The following is a 13,772-nucleotide window of genomic DNA, read 5'->3' as shown; positions in this document are numbered from 1 at the left end:
CCCCGTGCGCAGGCGCGCGATACCCGTGTGTCGTCGGTAGTTTTCGTAGCACGTGCTCCGGTGCAAGCATCTGAGCCGTCTGAACTGGCCGGCTTTGTCGTGTCACCTGTGCAGGTCACTTCATGAGGAATTAGGGAAATAGGAATTAGGGAAATTAGATGGTCTCGTGACTGCATAAGAGCTGCGGGAGATAAGTGGCTCAGTTAAACCTGCTGCCTTACATCTCCCATACGCAAACAATTTTGAAGACGCGTAAGACACAATGTCGGCCTTCTCAAATTGGGGATGTGTTTAGATCGCTGAGCTGACTTCAAGGCTCGAGCTCGAGTCGTTTCAGCGTCCATGGTTTTGTATCCTATTCGCCTGTGATGTGATAATTGTGTTCGGTTGACTGAGTCGCATAAGTCCTACAAACGGGGTGCCGGTGAATGGAGCGCAAAACCAGCATTGCATCATGCCTGATAAAAAGACCCTGTAATTTCCAGTGTCCCGAGGTGTCCTCTGTAACACACACTCACGCTGACGTTGCAGGATGCTGGACCGTCAGGCGAGTGTGAACAGCAGCCTGCCCCCGCCGTCGCCGTCGCCGTCGCAGCCGCCGCCGTCGCCGTCGCCGTCGTCATACGACGAGGCTAGGAAGCAGCGGCTGTCGGCCATGCTGGACACGCTGCCACCAGAGTTGGAGAGGCGGCTGTCCGTCCACCACGGCATCAAGCTGCAACGATATGACACGGTCAGTGGCCGGCGGCGCGGTCGCAGAACGCGAAGGGGTGCCATTGGCGTGCCATTATACCTGGGTAGAAACTGGGCCTGTGCCTGCCAGTTGGGGGGAATCTCGCAATGTCCGGGATACGGGATGCAAGTAGAAACTCGAGATGCGAGTAGCTAGTCAGTGGCACAAAAAAGAAACAGAGCTGCAGCCTAGCTTCACTGGAACGTATTCCCATCGGCGATGAAAGGGGAAATAGAAACAAAATGACGCTGATTGCGTTCTTTTTTAAATTAAACGCGGTGTGTGAGATGTTCACTGGCTGTGCATAATGAATGCAGCATTAGTTATCTACGAGTATGCGAGGGTGCAACGTGCAATGTATTGTGCAATGTGCGTGCACCCTGCAGTTGCGCAGCATGGTTCCGGATACACCTATACCTTTATTTTAAGGTGTTTCGCAATTACCGGCGGGAATAATTTGCGACGGTCTAATACCGTAAAACTGTAGGTTGCTGGAAAATTGCAGGCAGGCAGGAACAATGTGTCTTTTCTGTTGAGGTCTTATGGGGACGGTCAGAAAAAGAGGAAGTAAAGGAAAGAAGGTGTTGGTCAGTGACCAGCGTGAAATGAGTGAAAACTATCGATAGCTGTATAAATGATTTACTAAACGTTTATTATAATGCTTGGAACGGTTGATAAGTCGTTAAAGACGTTTAATAGTGTGAGTCTAGAAGACGACTTTATAATTTGTTCAATGTAAAATACATCTTTCCTTACTTAAGACATGGACAATAACAGACATTCGATGGAAATGCGTAACAGTGGATAGCAAAATAGATATTAACCAAAGAAAAAAAGAGAATTGAAATCGTTAAGGTAATTTTGGAGTAGAATTAATAATAAGCCGCTCATAAATAGACATTAGACAAGTCTGTATTTGTAAGTGTCGAACCTTTATAGCCGATAGGTACTTCCAATGGTGCTAAATTGACACTTGCCTTTCGTAGTTCAACACCTACATTAATAATATTGTATAATCAAATTGTACTAAGCGTACTGTACAGTAAACAGCGAGTAGGTAAAAACAATTTAGATTGAACAACTTTTTTTGGCTGCGTCTGCGAGTCACGAGCAGGGTTACCGCTGCTAGGGAAATTTCCCTTTTCTATGGAAATCAGCGAAGGTCTAGGGATATATGGATTTCACACGAAATCTAGGGAAATACCACAAACCCGAAAATTGTTGTATTTTCAACAATCGAAATCATTGTTGTCATGAATTATTCTTCCGCATGTCATATCAAATAAATATGAGAACATTTTTCACAAAATTCAGGTTTGATACTCTCGTTTTAAAGATATAAAAGGAAGTAATATGTATGCATGTATAAATAATTTTTGCTATTATTTCAAAGCAAACTGCTTCCATGCTTTGTACCATTTCGGGTGCGGCTAATTTTTTACATCAAAGTTTTTTGTTTTGGCGTGATTTTTTAAAATTTATAGCGCATTTCACTTCTTTACGGTCAAACTGACGGCATGCAAAATAATGCATCGACTTATCTCTTATCGCCAGCACTACCGCTACCCATACGGTAGTTTCCCGCGTCCCGCAACACACAATTTGCGATATACCTACCACCCACTTATATTATACCACATACAGTAATTTGCTATATGCCAGCACTTTTCATTAGAATCTCTTACGCTAACGTTACAGAATGTAGTTAATTGCTGTTTTAGGACGAAGCGACTATAACACGAATGGTTAAAATGAGGAAAGTACGTCAAATTCCATGAAATTAACCGCATCTAGGGAAATGATTTTTAAAATAGGGAAATTTTCGTGAGAATCTGGGGAAACCAGCGAGACGCCAGCGGTAACGCTGGTCACGAGAGGTTTTATGTTTTTATCCTGGTCCTTCAAAATGTCGGTAGCATCTACATAGCTGTCGTATACCTAACACACTTTTATTTTGGTTAGTGTCTAGGTATTTAGCTAACAGCTGTAGGGCTGTACGGACTACGGTCTAAACGTCAATTTGCTAAAACGCAAATAATTGTCATTTTTAATGACTTAGGTAACTAATGATTCCTTTCCTACAACGAACATTGTACATTGTACAAGCAGCTAATGTGGGCAAAGTGGGCTATGACGACGCAATTTCTTAAAAGCAGACTGAATTATCCCTATGCGATGATAAGACGACATTATTGGCTTCGATTATCATCTTTTATTTAATCTTAAACTTAAACTGAATTTCAGCGAATCACATCTATGTACGCATACAGCAAGCATAGTTTATGTATGAGCAGTTTCTGTAAATCTGTACCTATAGTGAATACAGCACCTGCGGGCCCTTCTGTGACGTGCGAGCCCCAGTGCCATCTCCCGGAGCTCACGGGACCTAGGGTGTCGACAGCGACGCCGAGGCAGCATCGTCGTAACCGACGGGCCGCTGTGGCAGCACCGTTGTAACCGACACTGTGGCAGCACCGTCGTAACCGAAACCGCTCAGGAGCCACTTGTCCGTCCGCTGAGTAAAATGTCGGTTCACCCCCTCGTTATTTTTCTGGACACAGGCCACGTAAAATGTTGATAGTCGAACGTTAAAAGTAACTCGCAAAACGTTTCGGATCCGTATATTATAAAAAAGAACGAGAAGATAAGCTTACTGAGCAGTAACCACAAACTTTGGCGGATACAGGAAGGCGAAATTGGGCGCTGCGGGGCATTTACTAAAAAGAATATGAAATAGAAAACCCTTATTTCGCTTCCTTATGCGTTCCCATGCAAAATAAGCAAATTTTGACTTCGACATCGGGAAGTCGCAGTCGTGGGTGCACTTTGTGTGGGGGGGGGGAGAGGGGGGGGGGGAGGGTGACATGGAACGGATGGTATACACATTATTCCACTTCCAGCTATATCAGCGACTGAGAGATCAGCTGTCTTGCGGTACAGCCTACTATTCAGGCGGTCAGCGTCCACCGTCCGGGAGCAAACGAATGAATTGAGAATTCACTGAGAATGCTCAATGCTCAATAAATTGGGCATTACAAGTTGTGTAAAATATTTTTTACTTCGACTCCCGGCACAAAACAGGGCTAGGTTGATTCGATGGTGGGTGGAAGAATTGCTTATCCCTAACGAGTCTGGTTTAACTTGTTAAGCCCATACATGTATATGTATGTATGTATTCCTATGCATGTATATGTATGCATAGGAAGTAAACGAACCCAAATAGAGCGAAAGTTTTGATGTTTCCGAATATTTCGTTGTCCATGATCGGACAAACAGGGGATCTATCCCAACGAAATTTCTCCCAACAACGAGATAGGCAAATATTTATATAGATCTTTAATCGAAGGCCGAAGAAGGTAGGTACGGTTATGCGTACCCTTCATGGTTTTCTGGCGGTCGCCACGCGCCCGTGTAGCGACCTCAGCTGGTCTGGCTGGCGACTCTCAGCCCCTCCCCCCCACCCGCCCCCCCCCCCCCGTCCGTCGGTCCCGACACGACGCGACGTTCCATACGGCCAAACTACACCGGCGGTCGCCGGCGGCGGCGGCGGCGCGTCGGTGCCAGTTGCGGCGTATTTTTAGCGTTAACCCAGCGGGCTCCGTATTGCGGCGACTGTTGGCCGCCGCCGCTGCCGGGAGCTCAGTGGAGGGCAGCCGCCGCCGCCGCCGCCGCCGCCGCCACCGCCGCGCCAGGTCAGGTCAGGTCAGGTCAGGTCAGGTCGGCAGGCATGGAGATCGCCTGGGGAGCCGTGCTGCAGGAAGTCAGTGAGCAGGACGGCATTCTCAACGATGACAGCTGCAAGGGAAAAACTAAACGCATCAAGACGGTATGTTGAGTGACCATGTTTTGCCCGTCTCCGCGTGTGCGTGTGTGCTCGGCTTCAGGGTTTTGGGCCATGTAAAAACGTGTCTTCGGTGTCTTTTTTCAGACTTAAGGACGCGCCGCGGCGCGGCAGAAGTAGACTTACTTACAGTCTGTGACAGCCATTAACTGTGCTGTAATATGGTATGTGTTGTCAAAAATCAAAGACCTGAAACAGCTGGCGCTTATTCACCCAAGGACACTGGGCGGTGCTTCGTTTGGTTGCATTATTGAGTGTCTCGTGCATAATATTTTGACTAATCGAGCTAACCAATTTTCAATATCCTGCTGCTGTACAACACACTTATTTCTCCACCGCTAGCTTTGAGCGCTTAATTGCCATTGAGTGCAATACATGAAACAAGTCTCGCATTGCTCAGAAGAACACATTTTATTTTCCAGTTGATTTCGCATTTATTTGAAGTGATGCCTTTTATACCTACTGAATGCGATAAAGTTCCCGAATATGTTGACAAATAAGTATTTATTTTGGAAATGCAATTTATTTATACATACAAATAAATAATAAGTATAATATGTACTTTCTGCTCCTAAAAAGAGACCCAAAGCATTTTATGTCTAGCCGCTATCGTGTAAATAGGTCCAGGAGTAGCTGACAGCGCGGTGAGCATTGCTCATTTCGGACCAAAACAGTGGCCGCTCTGGCTAGTTGCCAGCGGCACCGGCGCCCGCTCGGGCTGCCCTGTGCCGGTACCTCGGTGACCTGACCGCCCTCGGCCGCCGGCAGACCATCGACAAGCTGCCCGACAAGGTGCTGCTGCACATCTTCTCGTTCCTGACGCACCGCGAGCTGAGCCAGTACGCGCGCGTCTGCCGCAAATGGCGCCAGCTGGCCTACGACACGAGCCTGTGGTCGGTGGTCAGCCTGCGGCCGGAGGTCTCCGGACTCTACGTGCAGAGCACAGAGTTCCTGCAGGGACTCATCAGGTGAGCTGAGGGCGACCAGAGGAGGGGCAGACCAGGGCGAGCGGCAGTCACTCGGTATGCGGCCGAAGATGTCGGTGTGTTGAAGGTATGCGTCGGACGCCCGGCGCGCGACCGCGGGCTAGTGTTGGAGAAATGCGCTGCATAGTTCGAGTCGCGACAACTATCGGGTCAAGGTGTGATAGGATGAAGGATCAGTACGGTAGATGTCAAGACCATGGGAGTTATTCATACGTTCCTAACGATTATCATAGAACACGGGAGGAAATAGATGGCAAATAAAAAACTCGACAGCGAAGAGAAGTCATTAGCGACCGTGGCTATGGTAAGAGCTGACGTAGCTGACCGTCGCGGTGCAGCGCAGTGACAAGGCCGAACAAGGGGGGGGGGGGAAAGGTCAGAGTGACAGGTCAGGTGACAGGTCAGGGTCATTGGTTGCTGACGGGTCAGGGCTCACCAGGTAGGTCTAAGGTCACAGGTCAGGTGACAGACTGGTGGCAGGTCAGAGGCACGGGCTGATCGTAGCGGTGGCTGGTCAGTTTGACCTCCCGCTGGCTAGTGGTCAGTGCTGGCTGGGCGGCCTGTCTGTGTGGCCGCGGCCCTGTGGCCATGTCGCCGACATTAGGGGACGCCGGCAGCCGGCCAGGAATCTATCCCCGCGCCGCGCCAAACGAAACATGACGTCACACCCAGATCGGACACCGGTCCACGTGCATACCCCGTCGAAAAGTATTAAAGAGCACCAGAAGACTGAATAGTTAAAGGTTCCAAATTGTTTTGTCTTGCCTCCCAGGTAACACGTTCGGGTCCAGCCAACAGGAGGGTGTGACGTCCCGTTCCGCCAATCAGCGGCGTCAGTGGCAGGTGGCCGGTGTTGAGCGGTGTGTGCGTCAGGCGGTCGGCTGACAGACCGTTCCAACGTTACAACTCTCAGCCGACAGCCGCCGTCCCCCAGAGGGCTAACAGGCCTCCCGTTCATGGAACCTGAGATCGCTGCATTCTGGGTCGACTGTCGAGGATACTCGAGAATATCCCATTGGATTTGTCTCCGAGCACTGAGGCCGACCTTTTGAGTCATTTCTAAAGGATCCGACTCGAGCACTAACAGCTTATGTTCGACAAAATAATTTTGATATACGTCTTTCTTTTCCAACAATGAACCACTTTGTCTAACTATTCAGCAGTGCCTGATTGAACCAACTATCTTATCAACAATACATTCAACATCGCCGAATATCGACCTTACATAATCGCTCACAGCCTGACATCCGACAGCTCCGCCCACAGTAGACGTTCACTTCCGCGTGTCCGAACAATACTTCCAAAACAACAAGGCCCGTGTCAAACAACACTTACGCAATATCCTCCGACAGGTCAGCACCCACACTCACCCCGCGACATTTTTGGGCCGGCAGCACGCGGTTCGGCGCCTCGCTGCGCTACATCGAGCTGCCCATCGAGCTCACCACCAACGCCGTGCTGCACGAGCTGGCCAGCAAGTGTCCCAACCTGACGTACATGCTGCTCGACTTCTCCACGGCCATGCAGCTGCACGACTTCAGCGAGATGCAGGTCAGCCGGCGGCCGCAGCACGGGAGCACGGCAACCTAATGTATTAATTACATGCCTTCATTGATATATCGCCTCCGCAGTCAAATCACTTCAGAGCTGATTTATGTGTCTCTGTAGTTTCAAGGTCTAATGCAGCACACGGATGTCGTTTCGCGGATACTCTTCACCAGTTTTTGTTTGGTTTCCTTTCCTGCTATCTCGCCTGTAGTCCGCCGTGCCCTTCGCCTGGCTTGTGTTTATCCAAAATAACTAGCCCGTCGCGGTAAACCAGTTCTGGCTTATGTAGGTCTGCTGTTTACATGATGCTGTTTAGCAAGAGATGAAAAAGTCCGGACGATTTCTGAGAACAGAGCTAAAAACGCACGTCGCCTCATCGCGCGCTTATGTTATCTGACAGATGTAAGAACATGTAAGTACGTATTACGAGGGTAGCGTTTTCCTATAGGTACTTAAAGCTTTCGGTGAAGCGAGTCTCATTGTTGGATTGTTCTAGTGTTTCTCGTCATCCTCCTGTCTGGATGTGACCCAACTGTCACGCTTTCTGTACCAACAGGCGTTCCCCACTCGGCTGCGCTACCTGTGCATCTGCCTCTCTGAGGTCATCTTCATGGAGGGCTTCATGAGAAAAATCTACAACTTCATCAACGGCCTGGAGGTGCTACATTTGATCGGTGAGTTTTTCGCTTTTTCTTTGGGGGAGAGCATGAGAGAGCTGAGGGTTTCGAAACGGCGCAAGACGTTGAAAATGTAATACTGTGCGCTCGAAACGTCCTTGTCCCGTCCTAATACCTATTGGAAAACTGTTCTTGGTTCTTGGTTCTTGTTTTTTGCTGCTTACGAGCTTGGAAAACTGTTACGTCCTCTAGGGGAAAGTGGGTGTATTGCGCCCTCCTAACTAATTGCGCCCGCCCACATTCCCACGAATTCAATGGCATGTTTAGTATTTTGTTTTCGAAAACATTATTTTCACCACTGGATAGTTCCTTTTATGGCCCAAGCTCTCCGATGAAGCCAATCAGCAAGGCTCATTACGCCATCAAAGATATTATGGCGTTTTCTTAGCTTTTTTGCAGCATTTTGAACCGTTGGCTATAAAAATAGGCGATACATGTGTGATTTTGAGGGTGATATTTGGAAAGAAAAATCCTTTTTTCAATATATTTCACTGAAACAGTAAACATCCTTCAGTATCTTTATGGTAACTTCTACGCTTTTATTAAAAAGTACCTCAATTTTAACTGCGCCCATGGCAATTGCGCCAGGGGGGCGCAAATAGAATAATGGTGTAGCTATTGTATCACGACAGTATGAATGCATCATAAACTTGTTGCGATAAAGAAGGAGTTTTATGTCAGGCAGGGGAGCAACCCGCCATCGTCAGTCCAAAAATTATTTCTCTCGTCGAACTTATAATGTAGCTGCCATTTAGGCTATGAACTTACGGTGTAATTGACGAAATACGGCATTTTTAACATGGACTCAGGTGTGAGAGGTGACAGCTATGATACAAAGTTAGAACTGATGTCAAAAAAGTTGTCGAAACAATAAAAAATATTAACTTTGAGAGAAACGATTGAAAATATAACAGTCTAGGCGCATACGTTCATATATATCTAGTTGGTTACATCAAACGTTTTCGTTCCACTTCACAAGCATATATGCTTGTGAAGTGACCGGTATACCGGACACAAGTAAAGTTATTGACTTGCGCAAAAAAACATCGCAATTTATATCTACAATTATTATGCATCGAGCTTGATTCACATAATACATGTTCAAGTAAGCCACAATGACATAGACTGCCGGAGTGTATGCATTCCGTCTCCTTTGCTTAGCCATGTTACAGGATAGGGCGCAATTGGGTTCTAATTGCGCCATCCCCCTGGCGCAATTTACATCAGTTGTTGATAAATGCGCCCTTTTGCATGTTTTTGAAAAAGCAACTGTCAGAAGCAAACGAAACATTCTTAATTGATCGGGAGGCTCTTAAATCGTCGCCCATGAGTTCCTCTTTGAAATGGTGAACAGTGCATGCTTACATCTCCAGTGGTTTCCTTGCAATTAGCGTTTTTCCTTAAGGTGGCGCAATTCACCCTCCTTCCCCTACATTTAAAGGTAGTGTGCCACCTTTGAAAGATTTCCCATTTTATTTTTCCTAGGATAAGAAGCTTCTGTTTTTACCTAATATCGCAAAGAAAATCAAAAATGGGCCTGGAATAGTGCCTTTTTCGCCTAAAAGTTTATCGGTTTTTCGATAGGTATGTATAACAACTGTAGTGGGCTGACCTGCAAACAGGCGTCGGCAACAACCGCGAATGCGGCGCACATGTGACAATAAGCAAAGGTCATTATAGAGTTACGACGTACGGGAATGAGTTATCAGCTGTCTAATCGTAGACAACACAATGTCGAGCCTTAAACTGTAAGCCTGTATTGGTATTGTTTCTTTTATTTGGCTGTCGAACATTATTTATGGTTTGAAATATGATTTTATGTAAAATAATTGATATGAAAAAGCCGTCTCTTAAGTTATGACCCCATTTCACCACACGCAAGTGGCAGAAATGACAATGATCAGCTGACGCATTTTTCTTGGCCGAAGTCAGAGCGCGCGGCCCGACGCACCACCACCGCACCACAAAGTATGAGCAGAAGCCGCGCCCAAAGCCAGGGCCCCGGTAACGTGAGGTAGCAGAGTCGGGGCAGCGTGCGCTGACCCAAGCCGGGGCCGCAGCTTTGGGCGCGGTCTACCGCATCCCCGCGGGCAGCCCCGGGCTATCACATGACACCGGGAGGACCCGCGGCCCCGGCTTGGGTCAGCGCACGCTGCCCCGACTCGGCTACCTCACGTTACCGGGGCCCTGGCTTTGAGCGCGGTCTACCGCACCACCTAACAGGCGTGTTCGAAACCGCAGGAGATGATGATGAACGGGTTTATCGAAACTTGATTGGATGAGCATATCGGTAATAGCGATTTCAGTGTGTGCATTTATTGTTCATAGTGGTGTGAAATGTGGTTGGGGTACGACCGACAACCCGTCGGGGCGAATTTCGCACTGGGGTACTCAAAATTTGAAGCATTTAAGACGTTTCCATGAGTTTTGAAGGTATGGATAAGTTCTAAAAATCCGGTTCTCCTTATCTGGGCCATTAACTCCATACGGTCCAGGAAAGCTGGCACACTACCTTTAAGAATTCGACGATTGAAGAAAAGAAAGCAGGGATGCGGAGCCGGAGCCGGAGCCGGAGCCGCCGGAGCCGGCATATTTTGCCCGGAGCCGGAGCCGGAGCCGGAGCCGTGAAACAATGTAGCCCGGAGCCGGAGCCGGAGCCGGAGCCGTCAAAAAAGGGGGCGACTCCGGCTCCTTTTCTTAAGAGGAAACAATTATTTACCTGGTTCGGTTTGACAGTACAAGGCGTAAAACAATGTGGTATTCAAAATAGCCTTGTTATACAAATACAGAAGCAACGTGCACCAATCCCATCGCCTTTTTTCTTCCACCCGTATTTAATTGATCGCATAGGGGATGTACTTAGAAGAAGCCGGAGCCGGAGCCGCCGGAGTCGGATCATTTTACTCGGAGCCGGAGCCGGAGCCGGAGCCGCCATGACATTTCACCCGGAGCCGGAGCCGGAGCCGGAGCCGGAGCCGATTTTTTTCTCCGGAGCCGGAGCCGGAGCCGGAGCCGTCTGAAATTTCCACGGCTCCGCATCCCTGAAAGAAAGGCATTATCTTCGCTGTCCTAGTTTTCCACCTCTTTCGCTGTGTTCACTGGTCCGGCTTGCGTTACAGGAACGTACGAGAAAATTGAGGAGGAAGAGGAGGAGATTTACGAGGTGGTGAACGTGCACAAGCTGAAGTCGGCCACGCCCAACCTGAGGGTGGTCAACCTGTACGGCATCAACTTCGTGGACGACACGCACGTCGAGGCGTTCAGCTCCAACTGCATCCAGGTGAGAGCTAGGTCGATATAACAGACCGTGGGGGAGAGGGTGCGACTCTGGCGTCCGACCAGTGCGCCCGTCCTCCGCGGCGGTCCGTGCAGTGAGGTTCCGCTCCAGCTCTGTCTGACGGCAGATATCTTCAGAGAGCTGACGGGCAACCCACCCGGTCCTGATGTGTTGCAGATGGAGTGTTTGGCCATCAACTTCTGTGCCAAGGTCACGGGCTCGTCGTTCCGGATCCTGTTCCAGCGCTGCAGAAAGCTCAAGTCCCTGCAGTGTCAGCAGACAAGTGAGCACCGCTACTCGGCGCACACACCAATGCTAGCACAAACAAATATGAATGAGACGACACATCAGACAACTATGTAAACAAATATCGCTCATCTGGTGTGAGCAAGAACGGTGCATTCTAGCTTAACCTTTTTAGAAATAGCCGTTTGCAACTCAGGATCCTAAAGTTTTCAAGTGATTTCATTGAGAAGGTATTCAAATGAAACTGCCGCACCGTTCGATATCAATGTACTCCAATGATAAATGCGAATTATACTGCAGCATAAACCATACTGCATTTTGGTGCGAGACACTTGAACCCAATGTAGAACAGCATACCTACTTATCATATAAATTCATATCACCAGTATGGGTCATGTCACATCCTGTTTTGAGTGGTTTCACCGCATTTTCCATTTACACGTGAATGTGTGTGTAATGATAGGCACAATGTGACGAACAGCGGGAGAATGCGGCCCAAAAAAAACAGATAGTAACAGATAGTTAGAGCTGATAGTGCGGCAGTCCACACACAGTCACGCCCGGTCATCGTGGACATTGGAGCGTACATTGTCCCTTAGAGACAGGACAGCACAGCACGTTCAAGCACCAAACAGAAATTCAAGAATGCGCACCTATCTCGATTAACAGTACGAGCTGAAACCCAAAGTGGACGCAACGCAAGAGATCGTGTCACAACTGATAGATGTACAGCGTTTTACTTGCTACCAGTATCTTGTCGTTATTTTGATTCATTTTAATTCTTCTGCACGTTAAGCAGTGTCATAGTATTATTTATTTCCGTTGCATACTTCTAACTTCAAGTTGGGTTACGGAAAATTTATCATTTAACGACCACGCATTATCACCGCCTCAAGAACCGATAACAATCCTTTCATTCGTTAATCGTTCATTCTTCATTCATTCATTCGTTTGTTCCTTTGTCCATTCCTTTGTTTCGTCCAAGATTCTTACAGATAGTTTCGTCCACAACCTGCTAGTCATATCTCAACAGAGCCGAGAGCGGCTCAGGCTGTCGCATACCTGAGAATTAAATGTTTTGCACACAAATGTTCATTGTTCATTTCATTTCTGGTTTCCTCCTCACAATCATAAAAGCACCGTTACCTGCTTGGTGTCGATTTAATGAAAAGTCGGTGTCAGCGGTGTCAGCCCCCTGGTGTCCGCCATGCATATATTTGATTTCCGCTGCCACCCTGTTCCACAGGTCCGGCCACCGGCCCTCGTGCAGTTATGACCACTGGCACCTCCGGCAGGTCTGAACAGCGAGCACGTCATGGCGGTGGAGTGGGAGAAGACAATGTTACAGGAGCTGGACATCACTGCCACCGACCTGAGCACCGAGTGTCTGATCGACCTGCTCACCAGGATACCGGGCCTGAGGTGAGATCCGCTCACCAGGATACCGGGCCTGACGTGAGATCAGCTGACCAGGATACCGGGCCTGAGGTGAGATCAGCTCACCAGGATACCGGGCCTGAGGTGAGATCAGCTGACCAGGATGCCGGGCCTGAGGTGAGATCAACTCACCAGGATACCGGGCCTGAGGTGAGATCTGCTCACCTTATACCGGGCCTGAGGTGAGATCCGCTCACCTTAAACCGGATCTGAGGTGAGATCCGCTCACCAGGGTACCGGGATCCGCTCACATTATACCGGAACTGAGACGAGATCCGCTCACCAGGATACCGGGTCTGAGTTGAGATCCGCTCACCTGGGTACCGGGTCCGGGACTTGCTCACCAGGATTGACGTGAGATCATCATCATCATCATCATCATATATTTTTTTTGCGTCACACGGGGAGTAAGTAAGAAAAAGAAAACATCAGAAATCAGTGACACAAAGGATCGGTGCAGAAGCCTGCCGGCTTAAATTAAAGCACCTTTCCTAAAAGATCTGCTCACCTGCTTCCCAGGACACCGAGATCCGCTCACCAGAATAACGAGAGTGGCCCTGTGTTGCAAGCTCCGTGGTTACTTGACAAGAGTGCCATCATGGCCCCTGCTATATCGTTTCGTGTCCCTCAAGGAAGCAAAGGAAGAAGGAAGCTCAGAGAAATTTACCCTATTCGAGGCTCCTACCCGCTACTAAATATAACTGTGTTCTCCGTCCACCGCCGCCAGGTGGCTGAGCGCCGGCCAGCAGGACGGCTTCACCGACCAGGTTCTGAAGGCCTACATCGAGAAGGGCAATCCGCGCAACCTGACGGCGCTCGACCTGGACCTGTGCGACAGTCTCTCCGAGGAGGGCCTGTTCGCCTTCCTCTACAAGTACGGCCACCAGCTGCACGGCCTGGTGCTATCCGGCATCCCGCACGTCAGCGACTCGCTCTGGCTCAAGGTCATCCCGGCGCTGAAGAACGTCAGGTAAGCGACCGTCCCGTCACTTCCATCCTCAGGTCAGTCAAATCCCTCTCCTCCACG

At 48.8% G+C, this 13,772-nt stretch overlaps 1 protein-coding gene across 2 annotated transcripts in view; it reads left to right on the top strand.

Annotated features, from left to right (window-relative positions):
- Window positions 1-13,772, top strand: part of LOC122390320 (F-box/LRR-repeat protein 7-like) — a 28,187-nt gene that overhangs the window by 12,405 nt on the left and 2,010 nt on the right. Inside the window, exons 2-9 of one of the 2 annotated variants that reach the window (XM_043383118.1) lie at window positions 532-733; window positions 5,343-5,542; window positions 6,955-7,111; window positions 7,665-7,782; window positions 10,905-11,065; window positions 11,240-11,345; window positions 12,604-12,730; window positions 13,473-13,715. In XM_043383118.1, the coding sequence (XP_043239053.1) occupies window positions 532-733; window positions 5,343-5,542; window positions 6,955-7,111; window positions 7,665-7,782; window positions 10,905-11,065; window positions 11,240-11,345; window positions 12,604-12,730; window positions 13,473-13,715 (1,314 nt within the window). Of the gene's footprint in view, window positions 1-531; window positions 734-4,255; window positions 4,560-5,342; window positions 5,543-6,954; window positions 7,112-7,664; window positions 7,783-10,904; window positions 11,066-11,239; window positions 11,346-12,603; window positions 12,731-13,472; window positions 13,716-13,772 lie in introns of those variants that run through there. The other variant, XM_043383128.1, reaches the window with a different exon arrangement.

This window comes from Amphibalanus amphitrite, unplaced genomic scaffold, assembly GCF_019059575.1.
Source record: "Amphibalanus amphitrite isolate SeventyFive unplaced genomic scaffold, NRLGWU_Aamphi_draft 000020F_arrow, whole genome shotgun sequence".
Lineage (NCBI taxonomy): Eukaryota > Metazoa > Arthropoda > Thecostraca > Balanomorpha > Balanidae > Amphibalanus > Amphibalanus amphitrite.
Note: the sequence above shows the minus strand (reverse complement) of the source record. Positions and strands in the feature narration are given on the sequence as shown.